The sequence below is a fragment of the Astyanax mexicanus genome, chromosome 14, assembly GCF_023375975.1.
Source record: "Astyanax mexicanus isolate ESR-SI-001 chromosome 14, AstMex3_surface, whole genome shotgun sequence".
Taxonomy (NCBI): Eukaryota; Metazoa; Chordata; class Actinopteri; order Characiformes; family Acestrorhamphidae; genus Astyanax; species Astyanax mexicanus.
The window spans coordinates 30,099,551-30,126,720 of NC_064421.1; the positions used below are offsets into that span (position 1 = coordinate 30,099,551).

General features: G+C 38.5%; 1 protein-coding gene across 3 annotated transcripts in view; it reads left to right on the plus strand.

Moving 5' to 3' along the window:
* hspa12a (heat shock protein 12A) overlaps positions 1 to 27,170 on the plus strand; it is a 54,979-nt gene that overhangs the window by 18,574 nt on the left and 9,235 nt on the right. For 2 of the 3 annotated variants that reach the window (XM_007244639.4, XM_007244640.3), the window contains exons 2-9: positions 5,748 to 5,824; positions 7,832 to 7,959; positions 11,692 to 11,878; positions 12,871 to 12,975; positions 13,879 to 13,995; positions 15,956 to 16,127; positions 22,250 to 22,336; positions 26,764 to 26,868. In XM_007244639.4, the coding sequence (XP_007244701.1) occupies positions 5,748 to 5,824; positions 7,832 to 7,959; positions 11,692 to 11,878; positions 12,871 to 12,975; positions 13,879 to 13,995; positions 15,956 to 16,127; positions 22,250 to 22,336; positions 26,764 to 26,868 (978 nt within the window). The remainder of the gene's footprint in view (positions 1 to 5,747; positions 5,825 to 7,831; positions 7,960 to 11,691; positions 11,879 to 12,870; positions 12,976 to 13,878; positions 13,996 to 15,955; positions 16,128 to 22,249; positions 22,337 to 26,763; positions 26,869 to 27,170) is intronic. The other variant, XM_015604638.3, reaches the window with a different exon arrangement.

Genomic DNA, 27,170 nt, shown 5'->3' on the forward strand with positions numbered 1-27,170 from the left:
GCAGAAAATGAGAAATGCTTTCAGACCTGAAAATATTGCAAAGAAAACAAGTTCATATTCATAAAGTTTTAAGAGTTCAATCTTTGGTGAAATAACCCTGTTTTTATTTTGTCATGCATCTTGGCATGTTCTCCTTCACCAGCCTTACACACTGCTTTTGGAAAACTTTATGCCGCTTCTGGGTCAGAAATTCTAGCAGTTCAGTTTGGTTTGAGGGCTTGTGATCATCTGTCTTTCTCTTGATTCTATTTCAGAGGTTTTCAATTTGGTAAAATCAAAGAAACTCATAATTTTTAAGTGGTCTCTTGTTTTTTTCATTCATTGCCATTCGATACAGTCAAGTATGTAGTTTAGCCATTTTCCCCAATTATTTATTCTATTGGCATTTGTACAGTACCAGTCAAAAGTTTGGACACACCTTCAATGTTTTTTTTTGTTTGTTTGTTTTTTTATGTTTTACATTGTAGATTAATATTAAAGACATGAAAACAATGAAGGGACACAAATGGAATTACGTAATAAACTGTAAAGAATGCTTCTGTCCTCCACAATCACCTGATCTAAACCTGATCAACTAAGATGGTGATTTGGGATGAGCTGGAGCTTCACAGCGTGAAAAAAAAGCAATGTGTGTAATTTAAAGCAGCTGAATTCAGCATTAGAATGGGTGTTTAGGTTTACAGGGTTAAGGAGGGCGGACTCTCTGTGTCTCCAGTCCAGTTGTGTTCAGGCCTCTAGTCATGCAGGACCCTGAAACAGACGCTCAGGAAGGAAAGCTATTCTTACCCTCAGAGCCTTAAAAGATGTCCATAGGGACAAACACACACACACACACACACACATGCGCACATACAAGCACAATGTCCTCTGGTTTTCCTCTGCCTATTGTTCTCCAGCTTTAAATCTTTGCTGTTTTTGATGTACATGAACCAAAAAACTAACTTGGCCTGCTGGCATTTTATGTCTCACACACTGACATGCCAAAAGTCATGGGATAGCAGTATGTAAATTAATCATGAAGTGTTACCCCAGATAACAGCTTGGAAAAACACTCACTCCTGATGCTGGCTGATATACTGTTGAACACTGTCCAGCTAGTTAAACATGTGAATTCTAGGAATTAGAACGTAGCCTAATAGTGAGTGATAAATAGAAACAGGCATTTAAAAGGATGTTCCTGGTCTGATCATGTGATCAGAAATCAGGACCAATGTAATTTTCAAAGAATGAGAATCGAGTTGAGAAGATCTGGATCACTGTTTTATCAGAAATGCAATGTTACTTTGTTACTCCACAAATTCACTATAGACTAGTGCAGTCAGAATGCTTTTGCTGTTGCGTTAATATCAGTGTGGTATTAGCAAATGTCCAAATGAAAGAAACAGTCCATTTTAAATACAAATACAGACTAACAAACAGACTGTGTCAAAATAAATGTCACGAATACAAAAGAACTGATCATTTTTTAGGTAAAAGTTACTAATACAAATGAACAGTTTAAAAATAAAAGTCACTAATACAAACTAACAAGCACAGTGCCATATAAAAGTTTACTAACAGAAACAGACCATTTTCAAAAAAAGTTACTAATATACACTAGCAAACAGACTGCATCAAAATAAGTCACTAATATGAATTAACATACACACTGTGTCCAAATAAAAGATCACTAATACTAGGAAACAGACTGTTTTAAATTACAAGTTACTAATACAAACTAGCACACAGACTGTCAAAATAAAAGTCACTAATACTAATGAACTGATCAGTTTTCAGTAAAAGTTATTAATATTTATGAACAGACTGTGTCAAAATAATAGACGGTGTCAAAATAAAAGTAATAATACAAATCTAAAAACAGTGTCAGAATAAAAGTTACTACTACAGACTGTCTAAATAAATGCAGCTAACACAAACCAAAAGACTATGTAAAAAAATCAGTACTGCAAACTACAAAATATTTTTAAACAGAAAGATAAAATTGCAGTCTTGTCTTACTTTCCATCTATAGTATTTTCTTTTTTGCTCATACCAAAAAATCCAATCTGTGATTTTTAGCTGAGGGGAGCAGATATGCAAATCATCCACACCCTGACCACGGCATGTTCTTGCTAATACTGCATGTATGTTTACTGTTTATATTTGGCACGTTAGTTGATGAAAGTTAGCTAACGGCACCAAAAAGAAGGAGGTTTGGGTGAGCATGTCTCCGGTCCAGCCCCAGGCCACGCCCATTTCACAGCTTTACTGTTTATAGTAATCATACACATTTGAACACAGGAGAGGCCTGACCATTGACCCCCCCCACTACTTCCTGTGTGTGTATGGCATTCCAGAAATGTGTGTGTATATGTGTGTGTATATGTGTGTGTGTGTGTGTGTGTGTGTGTAGGCTCATTCATTCCCCGCCTGGCTGCTGAGGATGTAGGGAAGGATTAAAAATAACAGGATACTCGTATCTCCCCCTGCATCTCTCCATTTTCTCCACTACTGTTCCTCTTTTGTTTACTCTTGTGAGAATGTGGCCGTGTCTCATTGGGGCGTGTGTCTATTTTAAGACCCCCATTCTTCTTTTTCTAGTTTGTCTCCTTTTGCTGCAGCCAGAGCCACAAAAGTCGGTCAAACGGTATCAGGTCACAGAGTAGCTCTGTGGCTAATATAGTAACACTGCTGTCGGGACCAGCTGGAGAACACACTGGCACTTAAAAACAACACTGAAGACCAAATGTACAGTTATTATTTTACATATAAAGCTCTGTCTGAACGTTTCACGCTTTTGTAAGTGAAGTGGATATGTGTAAGAGAGCTGTTTTTTGACTAGAACATTAAAAAAGTAGTTTTTGTGCTTAAGATTCTAAAAACTCAAAAAAAAGAATTTGAGCGATTGAAAATGTTAAGTGTTTATGACTTTGTGAAGAAAAGTGAAGAGAATGTTTTTTTCCTTATTGCGAGCCCTATAAATGAACGCCTTCTTTAGTTTGTGATCTGGTTTGTAAAAAAAAAATGGTAAGATATGCTCTACTGAAACAGCTGAAAACACCTGCTACTTATCAAATCTGAGCAGTTCTCACTGATTAACTGTCCTGTACAAAAGCAGGCCGTCACATAACCCATTGGTTATGCTATGATTTTTGTGTCAGATTGAGCAGAAGAGTTCTCATAAACGTTCAATCCACCTCATTTCAAAGATAAAACACGGCAGCGTACGATATTAAACCAACCAAAAATCGACGCTTATAGATCGGGACAGTTTGTGTTACCCAACGGCATTGTTGGCATTGTTGACTTAAGCTGTTGGCAGATGTTCTTCCTCATAACCAGCCGTTTACCATTGTTTTGTTTACGTATTGTGTAAGTTGATCGAAAAGCAAAAAACCAGCAGGAACATCAACCGAATCAATGCAGTTACGTCGCACCAGTCCATCATTTATTTTCTAAAATGACCTGGCATACCTAACCGTCTTTTTTCTTCTTCTTTTTCCTAACTTTACGTGTTTATTCTCTCGTCTCCAATTTTTTTTCTCTCTTCTTTTTCACGATGGTAATAATGCAGGGGCCATCCGCTGATTCAAAAGAAGCTTAAGCGTAATTGGCTCGGCCCAAAACAGGCCGTAATCAACTTGCGTTCAATTGCTTTGGTATAAACAAACTCGCATTCTTTTCTAAGCCGCGAAAGTACATTGAAGAGCAAAGGACGGGGTGCGGGATGAGATAAAATAAGAGCAAAGAAAAGAAAAAAACGTCATGTTTCTGTGCGTAACAGTCCACTTACAGGCATTTATCATTACAGGCAATCATTTTACACCTCCTCTGTTGATTTTTATGCCTCATTGTCCTGCATTTTTTCCTTGAAATCAATGACAGCACAGTAAGCCGGCTGAAAGGCAGCGTTAGCCGCAGGTAGCCGGCCGCTCAGCCCCGTAATTACCGGCCTGAGAAGTGCGGTGATGACTCGGGCCGCGCTTTAAGCCCAGCATGGGGTACGCCGGGACTGGGGGAGAGCGGGTGAGCGTTTTGGAAGAACGGGGAGATTGCGCGGCGTCCCGCCGAGCGCTACACCCCCAGCACTACTGTTAGCGCGCCGCAGTGGAGTGGTTTATCGAGGCTATTAGACCGCACTAATGAGGATGATGGCTTTGGACAAATACAGGCTCTAATTCAATTCAAATGTCACAGTGGAGAAGAGTGCCTGCATTAGTTGTATAAAGCTTTTAAAAGATTTGATGTTTTTTTATGCCCCGATAATCTAAAATGTGAAGATAACTTGCTGCTATAAAAGTATTATCACCTCTTAAGAAATCTTATTTTGTGCTTCAAGCTACATAGCGTCGAACACTGTCGCAGTAATGTGTGTGTACCCTATTACTGTACGAACCCCCTTAAACCAAGTGTGGTTGATCAGCCAGTTATGCTTTATCATTTTTTCAGTGAAGTTGTGTTAGCTGTGAGGCTAATGTTGCTAAATAACAATTGAAACTTTTGTACGTCAATTAGCATGGCGCTAACTACACCTAGAAATTTTCATAAGCTTACAATCTTATGTGGAGGTGTTCAGTAATGTCTGATAGTCTTAAAATAGATCGTGTGCTTTACGAGACTGTATGACTCTGTGACTGTTATTTATAAACATAGCATAGGTTAGCATTGTTAGCGTACCAATTGATAACACAGTATTATACACAGTATTTAACATGTTAAAACATGTCCACAGGGAGAAGTAGGACGTTACTCTTTGTACCACTGGTTTAATGAGACACAAATGCTAATAAACTGTATAAAACTGATTTTAATACTGGAGATGTGCAATGCTAGCTTGGCTAACAGCAGCAGCTAGTTGACACATGTATATATGATTTGTTTTTTACATTTTATAACATGGTTCCAGATTATATTAGTTTGTCATTTAGTGTTTTTATTTATGTAAGCAATTACATTACCCATCTAAAGTTTTAGAACACCCTCATTTCTTCTTTTTATTTTTGCCATTTATGCTCATGTCAAGTCAATACCCAGTAATAGTACTTGTAAAATTAGTATTGTATAAGTATTAGTTAGGATGTTAGTATGAGGTAAAAGTCTATTAAAAAATAAAAAAACTCAAACAATTTGTTGGTTAACAGCTTGCAGCTGGTAATTTTTATGTAAATAAACTGAGCTTTGGAAATAGATTTGTCTGTAGTAAAGCAGTGCTGTAACAGATGGTTTTAATGAACTCTCTAATGCAGCATTTGAACACTTACACACAACACATTCACACTTTCATCATAATAACTAGAAAAAGAAACAAAAACATAGAGAACTCTTTAATTATTAAAAGTATTTTCTTTAAAGAAATTACAGATGAAGCCAGAGTTCTGTTTCCTACATCTTCAAAAGACTCTTGGAAACTGGAGAACACTGGTAAAGGAAGTCTACATGGCAACAGCCCCTTTAGCTCAGCTTAACATGATTAGACTAAGTCTCAGTTTCAGCAGTGAAGAGAAGAATTAAACGTCTGACTGGTGAAAAAGTGCAGTAATAAAGTCATTGATACGATAAAGAGCAAATAAAAAAGCAGCCACTTAATATTAATCAATAAAAGTGTTCTAAAACTTTGTGTATATTAGAGATTACTTAACACTTTACCTCCACAAATGGTTTGAAGCTGTTGATTGGTCAAGCTAACTGTTGTGGAACCTGTACAATTTTGTATATGCGCGTAAGTCCATATCACACTAATTTTTGTTGTTTCTCTTTGTGTTTTTCAGATGCAATGGCTGCTCCGTCGCCAGCAAAGAGTATCGGCGACCCAGGCATCACGCCACTCTCCCCAACACACATACTGGTAAGCTTCTCAGTGAGCTAGATTTATTTGTACAGGAGATCAGGGCTTTACTTAGTTATTGGCCTTGTTTTTTCATCCTAATAATTAGGTTAAATGATCCCAGATTGCTGTTGTATTTACAGTAAGTTATGTTAACTAAAAAAAAATCAATTAGTAACGCAGTTCACATTGTTTTCATTCGAACTATTATATTAATCCAACTAGTAGTAAAGTACAAATACACTTTTTACTGTGTAGGTGGTGTTTTTTGGGGGTTTTCAATAAAGTGGACAGAGAGTGTACAGTATATAGCATTCATTTCATCAACTCCTGTGAGGTGTCTTCACTGCCCAGTTGTTGCAGCATGAAAAACAGCGGCAGTCAGTGTTCCAGTTGTTCCAGTTGTTGTAACATTAACATTATTTCATGTAACATTATTTTTTTTTTTTTATATTAAAAGAATGACGCTAATGTGGCTAGCAAACTGTGTGAAGCTGCACAGCAGCATTAACACTAATGTAGATTATACTCTGCCAATTAGCATGTTGCTAACTGCAGGCTCCAATGATCACACACTAACCTCTGCTTTAAGTGTGTGGAGGTGTATAGTAATCTCTAATAGACTTATTTATATGCCTTCTGACACAGTAATGCTGTTCTTAGCTGAATAACATAGTGTTAATATATTGTTATCTACATTATACTAGTTCAAATGTTTATTATGTAAAATATAATTCCTCAGGTTTAAAAAGTATACAATATTCGACACTCATTCAAATGAATTTACAGCCATTGCTTTCACAGATGCAAAAATGCACAAAACAGAAAGATATAAAGAACCCCAGCATTGAGCTCCATAATGAAGCTCTAACCGTTACTCTTGGGATGAGTTGGGGAGTTGGAGATGGGGTGTGGTGATTATCATCCTTCCCACATTCTAATCTTACTATCGCTTATCTTGTCACTGAGTGCAATCAGATCCTCACTGCAATGTTCCTGGTGCAGTTTGTTTCAGCAGATGCAAAATTAGTCATTTCACTTGGATTTGTACTAAAACAACTGCACCGAGACCAGCTAGAGGAGGTGGTCTCGGTTTGGTTCCAAACAAACTCTGAAACGGTTCGCTTGTGGTGAGAATGTTGCCTGGTCTCGATCCAACCCAACAACCAATATACTGTTTTAATTTGAGCTAAACTGCTGTTCAGTTGCAGTTTAACTTGATTTATTACTCACATAATTGCCATAGCTATAACCAGACAGTGTTTTTGCTGCTGCTCTATGCTAAGCTGTTTCACATTGAACGCCGTGTGTGCAGTGTTCACTTTCTGTGACCGCTTGAACTATGGAACTTGATTTACTATGGGACATCCCATTCAAAATAATTTGTTTAAAAAAAAAAAGCAGCAAAATTCCAGTATTCACTTTCTATTTTAGATATTATTTACTTATAATTATGTGGGTGGGGTGGGATGGGTGTGGATGGGAGTTTAAAAGGGATTGCACTGCACAAATTTACACACTGGTCTGGAGCACTCAACCTTCTAGCTGTATTTACGCTCTTGTCCCCGCACCAGACAGCTCCGTCCAATCAGAAGAGAGAAGGTGTTTCCTGGGGTGCATTTTGGTGCGTTTAGGTTTGTGCCTGTGTGAAAACAAACCAAACTGAGAGAGCAAATGCTCTAAGTTAACAAACTCATCAACTGGTTAGGAACAGAGAAATCGAATACAGATGTAAAAACACCCTTATTCAAACCATGGCAGGATCAGCTGCTTTTTAATACTTTTGATTTTAGAATAAACAGTGAGTGAGCAGGTGTCTCAGTACTTTTGCCCACATAAAGTTTGTTTATAAAAATGAATGTCATACAGTTTCAGAAACCAACAAAATCTATTTGGAAAAAGGAGCGAAAATTGAACATTTCTGACCAAACTATTGCTTTAAATTAAGGAAATATCCACAACTCAGCATCAACCCTGTAGTCTCCCACTCACTCGTTCACTCTCTTTTCTCTCCCCCTGTTTCTGCAGAAGGATTCAGAGGAGAATGAGCCGGCGGGTCACTCCTTCATCGTGGTGGTGGCCATTGACTTTGGCACGACCTCCAGCGGCTATGCCTACGCCTTCACTAAAGAGCCGGAGTGCATTCACACCATGAGGTGAGAACAAGAGACAGGAAGAAAGAAAGTGAGGAGGAGGGAGAAAGAAAGAGTGAACAGCAGGAGGATGAAGAGAAACGAGTGACATTTAATGATGTTACAAAGTGTGCTTTCCATCTGAGTCTGCTAAAGCCGGAACCAGCAGCAGTAGTAGTTTCCCATGTTAGGTACATATGTGTGTTTACTAATTGAAAGAGAACCTGGCTGACCATAACCCATTATTTAATTATGGGTGGGTTAGGTGTTGTTGCATTGATCGGTTGTGTGATCAGGCCTTAAGGCCTGGACAGGTATGTGTATGTATCAGGTGCTGTGATGTGAACAGAGTGTCAGTGTGTCTTTGCTATCATAACAACGGGAAAAGTACACGAAATGCACAAAAAAGTACTAATTCTCTTAATTTAACGAGAAATAAACTAATCAGTGTGTTATTTGCCATTATCTTAAAGGAGAACTAAGGTGTAAAATTGACTTTTGGTGTAATAAAACATGATAAAAAGTACTAACTTTTGTTTAATAGCCCACCTCCGCTTTCCTGCAGCTTTCCAAGGTCCAGTAATTTTGTGCTTTTTGCCTAGCACTTTTTTACAACAAGCGTTTTGGGGCATCTACTTGCCCCTGCAGATAAATGGCTTTTTACACCATTATCCAGGCTCAAAGTTGCCCAAAAACTCATTGGTAGAATCCGGAGAGCCCTGACATTTAAAACGAGGCATTAATACATTTAAAAGTGCACAAGAAGCTTATTAAAAACAAGGGAGTTTACAACCCATAGCGTAAACTAATCTTTGGGCGCTACTTTGAGCCTGGATAATGGTGTAAAAGCAATTCAGGGGCAAGTGGAGTCCCCAAAGTGCCCGTTTTATAGAGTGCTGGGTAAAAAGCACAAAATTACTGGATCTTGGAAAGCTGCGAGAGAGTAGAGGTGGGCTATTAAACAAAGGTTAGTACTCTTTATCATGTTTTACTATACCAAAAGTAAATTTTAGACCGGATTGCTATTTTAACAGCGCAGCGATTCTTCGGTTTTCAGCAGAGGAGACTGACCTGTTAGTTACACTGTTATTTATAGTAAAAGCAATGTTATTTTATTTTGTATACTGTTTATTGTTGATGTTCATATAAAATAATGTAATGAACCTCTGACTGTTGACGTCTGTCAAGGTTGTATTCAGTCAGTGGAATGCCTGTGTTTTCCTTTGCCAAGATAGCAATACAAAAGAAATGTATGTGAACACACCTCATTTCCAGACCACAACGCCCATCAGTGTAGATATATTTATTATTAGGCATGAAAATAAACTGTTAGAGGGGTGTAAGATAGGGCTCGTTGTATTCACATTCTGCTTACAGGCATCTGGTAGTCTTTATGGCATTATTATTCTCCACAGTCTAACTCTGCTGGTACCCTCCTCCATCCAAAACTCACCCCACCCCACCTCCCTTGCTCTCTTTCTCTCTCTGAGTGATGCGCCAGTGTAATCATTAGCCCAGCTTCTGGGTTCAGTCTCTATTTCAGTCTAACTCATTTGTCTCTCTAGGCTCTTTCATGCCCTATTAAATTTATATATAGAAGTCGGAGTCTGTTCAGGTCCTACTGTGTGTTGGTATCAAAGACCCACCGACCAGCTGCTCTTCACCCTTGATTTAAACCTCAGAGATCAACAGTCAGAGGTCAGCTTGGCCCTGTGTGTCCTGATCAGAGCCACCATAAATGTTTTCTGCAGAATAACAGACAGGTGAACAGTGTGTGAGAAGATGGATAGAACAACTGGTTTTCCTCAGAATGACGGTAATTTTATCCAGCAGGGTCAGAGGGACATTTCTGGAATTCTGTTTGTTTGGAGGCTTGTTTTTTTAACACCTTTTTAAGGGTCTTAAGGGTTTTAAGGGTCAGGGTCATCCCAGTTTACAGTTCACTAAGTTTAGCCCCTCCCCTATTCTTAAAAAGCAGCAGTTAGGAGCAGTTTAGCAAAAAATTAAATAAACATGACTAATCACTGACCTCAGATTCAGTCGACCAGCCTAGACAGGTTTGCTCTCAGACATGTGCTTTTTTATTTCACAATGAAAGATGCTAGGCTTATTATGCTAAACATGTTAAAAATGTTAACTAAAGCTGCAACTAAAAAATTGTAATAAAGCTGTTATAGAGGGGGTCTGGTGTAGGAGTGATGTGTCGGTGTGAGTTGTGAACGCTGGTGATCATGTCGTGAGACAGCGCAGGAGTCTCGTACTGATTCATTTTGCTCTCAGGGCGGAAACCTCTGAATAATTTAAAACCTAAGTTTATACTCTCTCTCTAAATGTCTGACCAGGGCAACCAAGCGCTCTCTCTCTGTCTCTCTTTTTCACTCTGTTTCTCTTTCTCTCTCTCCCTCTCCCTCTCTTTTTCAATCTGTCTCTCTCTGTCTCTCTTTCTGAATGTCTGAGTAGGGCAGTGGGGATGATCTTGCTATCACAGGCCTCACAACATTTAACAAATAAATATATCTACAAATATCGCATTTCCTAACAAACTGCAATATAAGGGCAAAAAAGTATTTGGACACTTGCTAATTCACATTATTTGTTTTTTTTCTGAAATAAAGTATATTACTGGAGTTTATCCTGCTTTTGATGGAGTTACTTTACTGTTAACTTTAATTTTTACTGCTGTTATGGCCTGGAAAACCAGACTGTAACATAAGCTAGGACGATACAAGCCCAGACCACAGAAGTGCAAGCCAAAGTCATTTATTTCGAAATCAAAAGTAGCATTAACATCAGGGATAAGAATACCTACCAAAAGAAACAACCCAAACTAACTTTTTATATTTTTTTGTAAACTAACTAAACCTACCAATAAAGAAAAAAACATATAAAAACATAAATCTTCCCTCCCTCCTTAAATAACAAAAAACAAGAGGAAAAAAGAATCCCTTATCCCCTACAGTTCTACATTAGCTCATTTTAAAGTGTATGTTATAAGAATGTTTAGCAATGTTGTGTAAAGGGTCCAGGAAGGTTAGCCTGTAATGTTACAGATATACATATGTTCCAACAACATTCTGAAAACGTGTGACATAATAATGGTTTGCATCACAACGTTATTGTAACATTTATCGCGTAACTTTACTAGACAAAAACAAACATTATGGAAATGTTAAAAAGAACATTCTCAAAACTAAAAATTATCATTGGCACTAATAACATTGCAGCAACGTTACCAAAGCGTTGAAAAACTTTAAATAAAATATACCAAGAACATCCAGAAAATGGTCTAAGAACGTTAATTTGAACGATCTGAAAATGTTTCACTAAACAAAAAATTATTTGAGGAAGAATTTCTTCTAGATTGTGAAAAAAATGGATTTAAGGATTTGATTGCTTTTAGGGACAAGAGCTGTAAGTTATGAAGTGAAGATGTTGGATGATCACAGTAGCACTGGATTAAGCTTTACCGTTCCTTAGAAAATCTAACCCATGCCTGGTATTCAATTAAACATTGTGCCACAGCTTTATACTTTGTGCTTTACAGGAACTAGAAAAGCTATGTGTGTGCCAATTTGCACATCTGTATCAGCAATAGGTGGAGAAATGTGGAATGTTAAATTATTTAAAGGGGAGGCCAGATACATTTATACATGTGGTTCTTTAGCCCACACCTGGTATTGTAGGCATGTATTTGGCTGTATCAGTTGTATTTAAAGTCATGCACTACACTGATAGTTAATGTGCTCTGGTTGCTAGGCGCTGGGAGGGCGGAGATCCAGGAGTGTCCAATCAGAAAACGCCGACCACTATTCTTCTGACTCCAGACAAGAAGTTCCACAGTTTCGGTTATGCAGCGAGAGACTTTTACCATGACCTGGACCCAACCGAGTCCAAACAGTGGCTCTACCTGGAGAAGTTCAAAATGAAGCTTCATACGACCGCAGTAAGAACATTCACACACACACATTAAGAGACTACTTAAAAATTATGAGTTTCTTTGATTTTACCTAATTGAAAACCTCTGGAATATAATCAAGAGGAAGATCACAAGCCATCAAACCAAGCTGAACTGCCTGAATTTTTGCTCCAGGAGTGGCATAAAGTTATCCAAAAGCAATGTGTAAGACTGGTGAAGGAGAACATGCCAATATGCATAAAAACTACTGTGATTAAAAACCAGGGTTATTACACCAAATATTGATTTCTGAACTCGTAAAACTTTATGAATATGAACTTGTTTTCTTTGAGGTCTGAAAGCTCTTTTTTCTTATTTCATACATTTCTAATTGTCTACTAATAAATGCTCCAAATGACAGTATTTTTATTTGGAATTTGGGAGAAATGTTGTTCGTAGTTTATAGACAAAAAAAAATTAGTCTGATTTAGAAACTGAAGTGGAACTAAAAGTCTCTTTCCAGAGATGTATATATATATGTATACACTACCAATCAAAAGATTAAGAAAACCCCCATTTTTTTCTGTTTATTTTTGCCATTTAATCTTTTCCAATAAGTCCAGTCAATTTGTAACAGAAATTGAACAACACCCAGCACAAAATCAGGTTACATTGGACTAAGTCTCAGTTTCAGCAGTGATGAGAAGAGTCTGATGGGTTAAATGAAGTAATGAAGTCATTGATAAGATAAAGACAATATAAAAGGTCATTGTCTGGGTCATACAGCACTGATACTGGACTACTAAACCATAGTTTTTTTCTTAAATGTTTGACCGGTGGTGTATACGCTATTTTTCACTGATTCGGTTACATTATAGTTCTTTAAAAACATGATTATGTGCTTTCTGTCAACAAATTTCACTCATTCCATTGTATTTCTTTCAGAACTATTTTGAAACATCAAATATATGATGTAACCACATCAAGATGTATCATTGGCAGCTTTGGATGTTTGTTGACTTTGTTGTTTTGTTTCCCAGAATCTGTCCATCGACACAGACCTTCACGCAGCCAATGGGAAGAGAGTGAAGGCGCTGGATATATTTGCCTATGCTCTGGCCTTCTTCAAGGAACAGGCTCTCAAAGTAAACTCAATCACACTTCAGCTCTACAGTGAACTACAGCAGCATAGCTTATTCAACCAGTACATCATAGTAAATATTTAATTATTCAGAGTAGAGACTAAATAATTCACAGTGAATACAGAACAATACATAGTGGATACTAAATAAGTCATAGTGGTTACTAAATGACTGTTACTGGATAGTAAATTATTCATAGTGGATACAGAACAATACATATTAGATACTGAATAATTCATAGTTAATAATAAATTATTTCATAGAAGTTATTGAATAATCTATACTGGTCGCTAAATGACTATTAGTGCATACTGAATAATTCATAGTGGTTACTGTTTTACTATTGGTGGATACTGAATAATTCATAGTGGTTACTATTTTACTATTAGTGGATACTGAATAATTCATAGTGGTTACTGTTTTACTATTAGTGGATACTGAATAATTCATAGTGGTTACTGTTTTACTATTGGTGGATACTGAATAATTCATAGTGGTTACTATTTTACTATTAGTGGATACTGAATAATTCATAGTGGTTACTGTTTTACTATTAGTGGATACTGAATAATTCATAGTGGTTACTAAGTAACTATTAGTGGATACTGAATAATTCATATTGGTTACTAAGAGACCATTATTAAATACTGAATATTTTATAATGGTTACTAAGAAACTATTAGTGAATACTGAATATTTCATAGTGGTTACTAACTAAGTATTAGTGGATACTGAATAATTCATAATGGTTACTAAATGACTATTAGTGGATACTGAGTAATTCATAGTGATTACTAAATATTTTGTAGTCTTTTTGGATTGTTTTAATAATTTATTTTGTTAAAAACATGATAATCACGGTTTTGTTTATGCATTTTTCTGATTCTGTAATATGATTGGCTCTAGGAGCTGAGTGACCAGGCAGGGGCGGAGTTTGATAATGCTGATGTCAGATGGGTCATCACTGTGCCGGCCATATGGAAGATGCCTGCTAAGCAGTTTATGAGGGAGGCAGCATATAAGGTAACACACACACACACACACATACACACACTCTCTCTACCACACACACTCCCTCTCACTCAGACATACACACCCTATTAGTCGAGTAACTGAACAGAAAGGACGTCCCCCTGGTGGCTGTGTTTGGATGCTACATCCATCACTCTCTAAATGTGTAACTGTATCATGGTTGTTTTAAAAACTGCAATCACACACACACACACACACAAATATATTATCTGTGTATGTTTAAAGAGCTCCATAGTATATAAACCAAAGAGAGTAAGACATAACCCCCCCCATACACACAGACAGTCTCTTCCAGCCCTCCCTGGAGATCATGAAATGCATCTTTGATGTATTTTATTACATATGTGTGTGTCTACATTAGATGTGTGTGTGTGTGTGTGTGTCTTGGTGTGTGTGTGTGTGTGTGTGTGTGTGTGTGTGTGTGAGAGAGAGAGAGTAAGGGGACTGGCAGAGTGATAAGGTTAGAGGGATGAGAGAATGTTAAGCAAGTACTGGTGTAGAGAGATGCAGGGAGAGAGATAAAGTGTGATAGTATTCTCAAATAAATAAAAAGCAGTTTTTAATAAACAGAAGAACTGGACGTGAATAATCAGTGGGGGGAGATAAATGAATGAATACATGTAAAAATAGATAGATGGTGGGTGGAGAGAGAGAAAGTGTGAGAGACGAGTACAAAGAGGGAGGCTTTCCTTATCCATTTAGGTGTGTGTGTGTGTGTGGGGGGGGGGGGGGGGGGGATCTGCAGTGACGCAGTGTTCCTGCTGAATCATTCCAGTGAATATTTTTCACACCTCTGCCTTTCACACAATCTCTCATCCTCTCTCTCTCTCTCTCTTAAACACACACACACACACTCTTTTCTCTCTCGCTTTCTCTCTCTCACACACTCTCTCTCACTCTTTCTCTCTTACACACACACACTCTCACACTCTCTTTGTCTCTAACATACAAACACACACTCTTTTTCTCTCACACATTTTCTCTTACATGCTTTCTCTCCCACTTTCACACTCACTCTCTCTCCCTTTTTTCACACACTCTCTTACTCTCACACACTCTCTCTCACACTCTCACTCTTTTTACTCTCTCTCACATACATTCTCTTTCTCTCACACACACACACTTTCTCTCACACTCTCACACTTTTTTACTCTCTCTCTCACACACATTCTCTTTCTCTCACACACACACACTTTCTCTCACACTCTCACACTTTTTTACTCTCTCTCTCACACACATTCTCTTTCTCTCACACACACACACTTTCTCTCACACTCTCACAATTTTTTACTCTCTCTCTCACACACTCTTTCTCTCACATACACACTCTCTCTCACACACTCTCTTTCTCTCACACACACTCTCACACTCTCACTCTTTTTTTACTCTCTCTCACACACATTCTCTCTCTCACACTCTCACACTTTTTTTACTCTCTCTCACACACTCTCTTTCTCTCACACACACACTTTCTCTCACACTCTTACTCTTTTTTTTACTCTCTCTCTCTCTCTCACACTCTCACTGTCTCTTTTACTCTCTCTCTCACACTCACACTCTCTCACTCTCTGTCTCTCACTCTGTCTCTCTAACTTTCTCTCACACATACTTTCTCACTGTCTCTCTTTCTCTCTCTCCATCTCTCTCACTTTCTTTCTCACACACCCTCTCTCTTGCTCTCTTTTGCTGTGCTGTCCACAAGATCTCTCGGATATACACACTTTCCTCATTACATTCAGTTTAGTCAGTCAGCTATGATGCTTTTGGAGCAGCTATTGTAGAAAGCAATCAATGGAAGCTTATGTACACCAATTAGCATTAGTGCCAACTGCAGACAAAAAAAAAACATTAAAAACTCAGCTCTATAGATTTGTGGGGTAGAACTTAACTTTCACTGCTTGTTATCTACATTCATTTCCTCTATGGTTTCTGCTGTGTGTTGTGTTCTCAGGCTGGGTTAGCATCCCGGGAGAATCCTGAGCAGCTGATCATCGCTCTGGAGCCCGAGGCTGCCTCCATCTACTGCCGCAAGCTCCGCCTCCACCAGATGATTGACCTGGGGTCCAAAACCTCCATAAACGGCTACAGTCCCACAGAGAATGTTGGGGCTGGGATGACCCAGGGTAGGCACCGGTCACGTACACACACGAACACACACAGTCACACAAAGACAAATACACAGAAACAAACACATATTGTTGTAAAAATGAATCAGTTGCAAATAATTTAGGAGATCCTGTTTTTTTATTAACTTCTTTCGAGTTGAAGTTTGGATTGGGTATTGATATTTGATACCAAACAGACACCGACTTAAATGTCTCTCCACTACCGAGTTCCGAAATGGAAAAAATCTGTTTTCTGATACTTTGCATAAAACGCAGATAAACGTTACAAACACAGAGAGAGCACACAGTGAGGTTAACATGTCAAAGTGCTCTAAAGTCTGACTCTACTTTTAAAGATTCATCCACACTTTATTTTCCTTCAAACTGTCGACACATCGCCACTGTGCTGAAGACTCTTTATTTTTCTCTTTATCCTGAGATATTATAATACAGTAAAAAAGGCTCTTGTCTACCAGACCTAAACCCACTGCACTATTATTACTGTCCCCTCACAATAATACAGGGAACTACCAGCATTTAAAAAAATAAATCATGATTATATTACATTTTTAAGTGATTAACATCACTTACATAAATCTAATTTATTTTTGCAAATCTAATGCTGATCCTTTTATTTACATTTAAATACCTATTAATTAGAGGTGTGCCAAAAAATCGATTCACATAAGAATCTTGATTCTCATTTACTACGATTCAGAATCGATTTAAAATGTCCCAAAATCGATTCTGAGGGGCGGGTTTTAGACTGATTTTGGGCTAGGTATTTTTGTTGGACCTGGCAACCCTGGGGATAGCGCTTGTCCTTTCAAACGGAGATCTTCCAGACACACACAGAGCGTAGGTGTTTGAGAATCACCGGTAAGATGGCAGAACAAGCACTATATTACCTTAGATTAACGTGTAGTTTCAATGTTTTATGGCAGAATGCTTCATAACAAGCATAAAAAAGATCGCTAGTAGTTAGTTTCAGTAACTGTTAGCTAGCTAACTAGCTAACTTTCCAGTTCCACCTTAAATAACGCTACAGGTGGCAGCGGGCTGCAGCATTTAAGGCGGAACGGAAAAATACAATAAGCTAATCAGAGCTAATTTCAGCTCCTCATCACAGAGGAATTAAGGAATGGACCATATGAATTAATTTCTCCACCTCCTGCCCCCTTTCTGAAGAAATACAACGACCTTAAATTAACTAGTTAATCAGCAGCTGCTCCTGAACTTTAGCGCTCCACTGCTATCATCACATCAGCCCAGCAGCGTCACCTACACACCACCGCTAGTAGCCTGGTAATAAAGCAGTGTTATTTATTATTTATTTATTGTTCATTAACGTCATTGTGATATCCCAGTGATTCCTCTGTCACTGAGGACCCACATTCCTGCACATTTTATTGTTTTTGTAACACATTACCTGCTCCAGGACCAGTGTATATTATGGAGGGTTTTTTTTCAATAAGATTCATAAGCCAGAAGCAGAAATTTTTATAATTCAAATCGTTTTGAATCAAAAATCGATTTTGAATCGAATCGTGGCCCCCAAAATCGGAATCGAATCGAATCGTGAGATAGTAAACGATTCCCACCCCTACTATTAATAAATGATTAAGAAATATTTGCACTGTTATTATTCATATTTTCACTGGTGATTTTAATGTTTAGGTATCAGTATTTATTTATTTATGTACGTGTGTCACTGATGTCGTGTTAATTAGTCAGAGACTCCCTTCTGCACAACTGTTTAATTGCTCATTTATAATTAATATTTATAGTTATAAATAATAAAAAGTGAAAGTACAGTAAAGTACTAATGTTTTAGGCACCTGTGGGAATTTCGGTAAAGAAAAAGAGTCTTGCCTGCGAAGTAAGTGTTTATTAGTTCAGTAAAACACTAGAATTACAATAAATACAAACAGCAAATTTACAAAAAACAGAGCTTTTTAAAACATCTCCTAACCTCTCCTCATCTGAGTTTAATAAAGTTATTTCTAGTTCTTATAATGTCAACAACTGGTTTGTTAAATTAGTAAATTTGGTAAATCAGGTGAGCTGCATGCTGGCTGAGGGCATCCAGGAGAAATCTGGAACTACACTTTGTTCCTCAGCTTGGCTCATAGGATATAGCATAATTAGTTAAAAATGAGAATTCCTTGTTATATTTTACTGTATGTGTATTTATTTGCATTGTTGAAATCATATATGGTGTTTTTTTTTTTTTAGGAAAAACACACATATTGCTGAGATAAATGAATTAGGGTAATTTGCTTTGGTGCCTAAAACTTTTGCACAGTACTGTATTTTAATAATAACAGGACAGTATGTTAATAACAAATATTGTTCTACATGAAATACTAATTAGAAATATTGTGCCTATACATTTGGACATCATTTTTTTGCTGGTCTTGGGTCAGGTTCACTCAACGACCTGAAGCCCTGGGCAAGGTCTGAGTCAGTAATAGATTGGTCACTTTTCAGTGCTGAGGGTCAGTCTGACCTGCTGCTGAAGTGTTTGACCTCAGAGGTCTGGTGTCATCAGCAGATTTACAGCTGAGGAGAGACACAGAAACGCTGGATCATCAGAGAGAGACAGAGAGAGAGAGGAGCTAATCGATCAAAAAGTCAGAACTGCATGTTCACCCTCTACTGCAGAACTGAGGCCTGACAAAGTCATGGATTCTCAGATAAACAGTATGCTGTTAAGTTTGTGCTAGGCTATTTATTCTAGCTAAACCAATTAACAATAGAGTGATAACCTTTCCGATCTTTATATTCCATCTACTAACTAACCCATTCTAACTGCAGTGAAAGCAACTTTACACAGAGAGTAATGTTTGATATACAAAAAGGTAAATTAGTGAATTCCCATTTCTAACAGTTAAGTCCTTGCTTTCGCTCTGTGTTTGTACGTGTCTCTGTGTCTGTTGCCTCTTTTCAAACAATCTTTCTCGTAATTTCTTTCTGTCTTTTTCTTCGTAAACTCTTAAGGTGTTTCTAATAAAGTGGCCAGTGAGTGGAAGCGCAAGTTGTGGTTTCCAATAATGTGGCCAGCTAGTGATTGGAAGTTCAGCTAGAGGTTTTTGATAAAATGGCCAGCCAGTGAGTGCAAGCACAAGTTGGGGTTTCTAATAAAGTGTCCAGAAAGTGGAAGCACAAAAGTAGGGGTTTCTAATAAAGTGGCCAGTGAGTGGAAGTTCAGGTAGTGGTTTCTAATTAAGTGGTTATTTAGGGGAAGTACAAAAGTAGGGTGTTTCTAATCATGGGACCAGTGAGTGGTAGCACAGACCTTGGGTGTTTCTAATAAAGTGGCCAATGAGTGGAGGTTCAGGTAGTGGTTTTTAATTAGGTGGCCAGTTAGGGGAAGCACAGGTTAGGTGTTTCTAATAAAGTGGGCAGTTACTGAATAGAAGCACAAAAGTAGGGTGTTCCTAATAAAGTGGCCAGTTAGTGGAAGTTCACTTAGGATGTTTCTAATAAAGTGGCCACTTAGTGGAAGTTCACTTAGGATGTTTCTAATAAAGTGGCCACTTAGTGGAAGCACAAACCTTGGGTGTTTCTGATAAAGTGACCAGTAAGTGGAAGCACAAATCTTGGTGTTTCTGATAAAGTGGCAAGTTAGTGGAAGCACATGGTAGGGGTTTTAATAAAGTGGCTGTACAGTAAGTGGAAGTTCAAGGTATGGGTGTTTCTAATAAAGTGACCAATAAGTGGAAGCACAAGTTTTCGATAAAGTGGCCAGTGAGCGGAAGTACAAAAGTAGGGGTTTCTAATAAAGTGGCCAGTGAGTGGAAGCAAAAAGTAGGGGTTTCTAATAAAGTGGCCAGTGAGTGGAAGCACAAAAGTAGGGGTTTCTAATAAAGTGTCCAGTTAGTGGAAGCAAAAAGTAGGGGTTTCTAATAAAGTGGCCAGTGAGTGGAAGCACAAATCTTGTGTCTTTCTAATAAATTGGCCAGTAAATGGAATCACAAAAGTAGGGATTTCTGATAAAGTGGCCAGTGAGTGGATGTCTAAGTAGGGTGTTTCTTTTATAATTTTATTTATAATTTTTCCCATTTTCTCCCCAATTTACACGGCCAATTACCCAACCCACTCATTAGGACTCCCCCTATCACTAGTGATGCCCCAACACAACAGGAGGGTGAAGACTAACACATGCTTCCTCCGATACATGTGAAGTCAGCCACCGCTTCTTTTCGAGCTGCTGCTGATGCCGAGCAGCCAGCGCGCTTGGAGGAAAGCACAGCGGCTCGGCTCCGGTACATCAGCTCACAGACGCCCTGTGCTGCAGACATCACCATAGGAGCGATGTGGGGAGAGAGCGCCATCTACCCACCCAGAGGGAGCAGGGCCAATTTTGCTCCCTCTAACGCCGGCAGCTTGATGGCAAAGCTGCATGAGCAGGGGTTCGAACCTGCGACCTCCTGCTCATAGTGGCAGCGCTTTAGACCGCTGGACCTCTTGGCGCCCCTAAGTAGGGTGTTTCTAATAAAGTGGCCAGTGAGTGGAAGCACAAAAGTAGGGCTTTCTAATAAATTGGCCAGTGAGTGTAAGCACAAATCTTGGGTGTTTCTAATAATGTGTCCGCTGAGTGTATGTAACTATAGTGCAGGTTAGACAGGAGACAGAGCTCTGTGTAATTCAGTGAAGCTGAGGAGGTCGTGTTGTTCCTGGCTGTTGTCCATCCAGTAGCTGGTACCTGGGTCTGGGTGGCACTACAGGTCGGGGGGGCAGCTATTCGGGACAGGCCTGGTATCCATGCAGGCCTTTAAAATGCACATCCAACCTCGACTCGCAGTGATTTCTGAATGAGGCTTGGGATGTAAACGTCTGGGAAGTTTAAGAGGTTAAAATAGCACTGTACTGAGGAAACGCCACGTCCTGGATTCGACCAGTGAACTTTCCGTTTCCTCACTGAGCTCATGGAAAAGTGTTTTTGAGAGAGATTCCAAGAGAAAAGGGAAAATGCTGCAGCTTGACAGCAGCAAAAATGTAGGATTGTTTTTATTTATTATATATATATACATACAGCTCTGGAAAAAATTAAGAGATCACTTCAGTTTCTGAATCAGTTTCTCTGATTTTGCTATTTATAGGAATATGTTTGAGTAAAATGAACATGGTTGTATTATTATATAAACTACCGACAACATTTCTCCCAAATAAATATATTGTCATTTAGAGCATTTATTTTATTTACAAAAAAATCTAATAATGCAAGGAAAACAAGTTCATATTCATACAGACACGAAGCTCAGGCGGGTTGCCAGATTGACACACAGTGGCAAGCGACGACTAGTCTTACTCTGTAGCTAAACAGTGAATATATATACATTTCAGTCTCCAAAATTCCAATCTCTACTACTCTAATGGTGGTGGTAAATCACCCAGCTATAGCAACCTCACTGAAGCTCAGTGATTACCTGTTCAGCAGAAAAATAGCCCACTGCAACTAATGATTATTTTGGTAGATGACTAACCTGGTGATTATTTTTTCGGTAAGTTGATTAGTCAGTGATTATTTCTGCATGTTATCCATCTCTTTAAAACGATAGAAACATCTAGGTGTTGGATATATATATATGTGCAGAAGGTGTTTAAATGCGAGATGTTGTGATATTCAGTGAGTAAATATGGAATCCGTTGTGTTGGAGTACTTTTGGAGAAACAAAATGACTTGAGTGTAAACTGTTTCTGTCCCAGCACTTTGTGTTATGAGGTATTGTTACAAATGAATGATTTGTCAACAACTAAATTTATAGTCAGCGAATATAAAAAATTAACATTGTCGATTATATTGATTATATCGGCTAATTGTTGCTGCCCTACATCCTGGTCATGTTATACGGTTTTTATTATTATTTAAAGTTTTTTTTTTGTTGTTGATTATTTATTTATTATATAAACCTTGGCTAAAACACAATTCCAGGAATTAACATGCAGCAGACCAGTGTCTCCAGTTCCCCTGATTCTCTGCCATGCTGTTGCCTTGCTTGTGCTAATGTCACAAAACCCCCCCACACACACACAAACACACACACACACACACACACACACACACACTCTCACGCTTCACCAGCACTTTCCAGCTTCTCACACACACTCCTCTCTCTCTTTCTGTCGATAACCAGCCAAGGAGCATGTGCGCCGTAACCGGCAGAGCCGCACCTTTCTGGTGGAAAATGTCATAGGAGAGCTTTGGTCCGAACTCAACGAAGGTAGAGTCCACATCCCTCTCTTTCTCTCTCTCTCTCTCTTTTTCTCTGTTTTTTTCCCTTTCTCTCGCTCTTTTGCTGTGTCACTGTTGTGCTCGTGCTCTGTGTAACGCTGCTCTCATGCAAAATACAGTGCAGCCCCCCCCTCCACTCACCAGTACCACCAGTACATCACTAATTAATGCCCCGTACTGGAATAACACCCCTCACTAATCTTTGACTTCAATAAGCTGTGGATAACAACTGGATATTATCCCATACAGTACAAAATTTAATTAATTTTATTGAGATTTTCAGTGATAGACCAACACAAAGTAGCACATAATTGTGGAATGAAAATGATACATGTTTTTCAAAATAAAATCAAACACAACTCTGAAAAATGTGACGTGCAAAAGAATTTACCCACCTTTACTCTGAAACCCCTAAATAAAATCCAGTGCAAGCAATTGCCTTCAGAGGTTTTAATTTAATTATAGTTAATAGAGTCCAGCTGTGTGTAATTTATTCTCAAGATAAATACAGCTGTTCTGTGAAGGCCTCAGTGATTTGTTAGTGAACACTAGTGAACATCACTAGCATCACGAAGACCAAGGATCTCACCAGACAGGTCAGAGATAAAGTTTTGGAGACTTTTAAAGTAGGGCTAGGTTATAAAAAAACATATTCCAATTTTGGAGCATCCTAAGGTGCACTGTTCAATCCATCATCCAAAAATGAACCTGAAAAGGTATTCTGATTGATAGAGCAAAGAGAGCTCTGATCAAAGTAGCAGCCAAGAGAACCATGGTCACTCTGGAGGAGCTGCAGAAATCCACAGCTCAGGTTGGAGAATCTGTCCACAGGACAACTATAAGTCGCTCACTCTACAAATCTGGCCTTAATGGAAGAGTGTCAAGAAAGCAAACATTGTTGCCATCAGCGATGTGGGAAAAAAACAAACATTTGGAATAAGGTGCTGTAGTCTGATGAGACCAAAATTGAACTTTTTGCCTAGATGCAAATCGCTATGTGACAGAAAGGTAACACTGCTCATCAAACTTAACACACCATCCCCACTGTGAAACATGGTGGTGGCAGCATCATGAGGTGGGGATGTTTTCTTTAAGGACAGGGAAGCTGCTCCCCTGGTTGATGGGAAGATAGATACATACTACATACAGGGCAATCCTGAAAGAAAACCTGTTGGAGATTCACCTTCCAGCAAGACAATGGCCCTTAACACACAGTCAGTCCTGACCTAAATCCAATGAAACTTCTGTGGCAGGACAAAAATAAGTATTCCTGTTCACAGACGTTCATCAAACCTGGCTGAGATTAAGCTGTTTCGAAAGAAAAATGAGGCAAAAATATCAGTCTCTAGATGCAAAAGCTGGTAAAGACAAATCCCAATAGAATTGCAGCTGTAATTGCTGTAAATGAAAGATGGCTCTACTAAGTATTGATATTGGGGGGCTGAATACTTTTGCATGTCATCATCTTTTTCATTCAACTTCACAGTTATGTGCTATTTTGTGTTGGTCTATCACTTAAAAAAGTTTGTGGTTGTAAGGTGAAAAAATGTAAAAAAAAAAAAAAGTTCAAGGGGTATAAATACTTTAAATGCAAGAAATTGTATCTTGTCTATATATTAGTACCAGTGGTAGTATAACACATCAGTGTACACCCACATGCCATTTTAAATGGGACATGGGACTAGTATCTGTGTGTCTGTTCACACAGTCAATTCTAGCCAGATGCAGCCGGTCATGATCATTACCACCCAATGCACTGCTGTCCAAATGATACAAACCAGCACAACTTCAGAAATGCTTCCATTTAACAGCACTATTAACAGCACTATTCTGACTGGGTAAGATTATCTAGAATGAAGAGTTTCCCAAGAAACCTTCCAATCCCCCTCTCAAGAGACTGTGTTTGCATCTTACTGAGTGATTATTCAGAAATCTTATGTGGTAAATTTTAGCGGAGGTTTTCCTTTATCTAAAAGTCCCCTCAGGCCTGATGATTCAGCACCAGACGTTCCCTCGTCTGCCCTCAACAGCAGCTTCCTCACATTTCAGTTTGTTCCACTTCGGCCCAAACAATCCTAAATGTCACATTCACACCACCGTGTTAGAGCTCTGTCTTGACAGAGGACTGATATTGTGGAAACCCTGGCACCAGCACTGAACCCTAAAACTGGGTCGCCAATCCCGCCAGCGCCCCAAAAAACCACTATTGAGGCCATGCTGTCACATTCACTTTCTTTCAGCATCATCAGCACTCTGATTTCCACAGCATCCAGAGCACAGACGCAGAAACCACCGTGCTGTGTCTTTTGTTGACCTCTGATTAGGACTCTATATTTCTAAATTCTGATATCCAGGTTTTTTTAAACACCTTATGCCAGGTTCACATTACACGTTTTTTGCAGACAAAATCAGCTCGGAGGCAAATCAGGAATCACTCAGTGTTCGCTCAGTTGAATGGTGTGAACTACTATAAGACACTCGCTAATCTGTCGCCAAGTGATTGACAACAAGTCGTCCAGACACCCGGCAGATATTCTGCATGTCTAATATCAAGAGCCAAGAGCAGTAACTACCTACAGCCAGTGGGATCACATAAAAAGAGAGAGTCTGACCACTTTCTGTTTCTCTGTTATATCACTTTTAAACTCTAGAGGCCGTGCGCGAGTGAGTCCTCTATGAATGAGGGTAAGGCTAAAAGCTAAAAACTGAAAAAAAAAACTGAAAAAAAACTTGTTCTGACCATTTCTTTTACTTTAAAAATTAGAATAAAGTATTTTACTAAAAAATCCAAAAGCTTAAACTGGTAAACTGTTTTTACACTGTAAAGACCCTGCGTTATGCATAATGCTGGAGATACAGCTAGAACACTTCAAAAGGTTTATAACTGCAGTTTAACCTTTAATATCTTATGTCTGTGGTGCTGAAACTTTTGATATGGTTCTGTGTTGAGTACATATTTCTGTATACATTTGATAAGACATTTATAAACTCTGGTTTTATTCAGTTTTATCATTTATAAAAAATATTTTGTTCAGTTGCTTCATATGAACCCATTTATTTTGGACTCACTCACTTTGCATGTGTTTAGTTTATGTAAGGCGTGTTCTTGTACTAAAAGTCTGCAATAAGTCTGCGATTTCCTATGGTAAAAAATCGTGTAATACGTGACCCCCTGACCCCCTGTAGCTGTTCAGTTGTGTCGTGTGAAAACCACAACAACTAAAGAATTCACAATTACAACAACCAGTCATGCAGTGTGAACAGCATAATGACCTGACGTCCCGAAAATGGTGTAGTGTGAACCTGGCATTACTGTAAGCTCTGGTATTAGCAGTAATGCTTGAACAACTGCAAAGTTGCTATTTTGCTACACTTGGTGACACTGTAAGGGGTGGAAATCTAGCCATTCACTTACGAAAGCACAAAACAGCTACGCTATTCGGAGAGCGAGAGAGGAGATTGGGGAAAAAGGGTCATGTGACTTAACTCTTTTGAATGTTTTATGCATTGCATGTTGAATGTAATGTATGTTTTTAATGACATGTTTTTCTTACTTTTTTCTATTTTGTAATGATTCCGTGTAATAATTTACAATTATATATCACTGTACATATGATTATTATATAATTATACAGTGTTATTATATATCATAATAATCATAGTTGATAAATAAAATAGCAGTGTATTTTTTGCACTATAAGGCACACCGTCTATTTTCATACATACGGCGCACCAGATTATAATGGGACACTAGTAAGAAACAGGAGTGTCCCCATGTTTTCCTTCAAATTCAGCTGGTCTCTTCGCTGGGTGGTGAAACCTGTAAAGCTAAGCTAAGTAAATAAACTGTAATTCTTTAAAAAAAAAAAAAAAAAGTCAAACGAGTGCTGGATGTTAATCTACACAGATTTCTCTCCTAAAAAACTTCTAGTTATTTACAGTAAGCTCAGAATTCCAGATTTCCACATAGGCTGGGCGCAGCAGCATTAGCATTAGCAGCTAGCCCGACAGCACTACACTGAGGAAGCCTGAGTGTTCTGGTAAGCCAGGGCAATATTAGCTAGCAGTTCGTCCCACATAGCTTGTTTTAACACGGTAAACATGGTAATACTCAACTTTAAACAGTGAAAGAGCTAAAGCTTAGCGCAGCTAGCGGCCAATGCTAATGCTGCTCCAGTCTTGAGTCTCGGTGCTGAAGAAATTAAACTGAAACTCCTGTATAATGCTGTACTTTAGCAAGTGGCTTTACTTATCCTTACAACCTGACTGGAAGAATTCATATATGTTTGGGAAAATTAAAGGATTTTAAGTGTGCCTTATAGTGCGTAAAATACATTAAATATTTCCACATATTGTTCAGGTCAGCTGTAGCTGGTAAGTGTGTATTAGTATTTACTGTGTGTTGCTGCTCTCTAGGTGACCGCTATGTAGTGGTGGACTGTGGTGGAGGTACGGTGGATCTGACGGTGCATCAGATCCGGATGCCCGAAGGTCACCTGAAAGAGCTCTACAAGGCCTCAGGTGAGTCCAGGTGACCTTCCTGCCCCACCCGGGCTGTTACATCAGCTTGGCGCTTATATAATGTGCTGTTTTTTTCTTCACGGGAAAAGTGATTTCAGAAATTGCTTCTATCTCGCTGTATGTCCCAAACCTCAATTTATTTTCTGACCACTGTGTTTAAAAGATTGTAATTGCTTTATTATGCTCTTATATCATCATCATCATACACATAGCTGATGTTTAGGTTTCCTAAACAGGGATTAATCTTAAGTATTGGCCCACACAGCTTTTTGAATAATTTTTTTCAATATAGTCTAGGACTA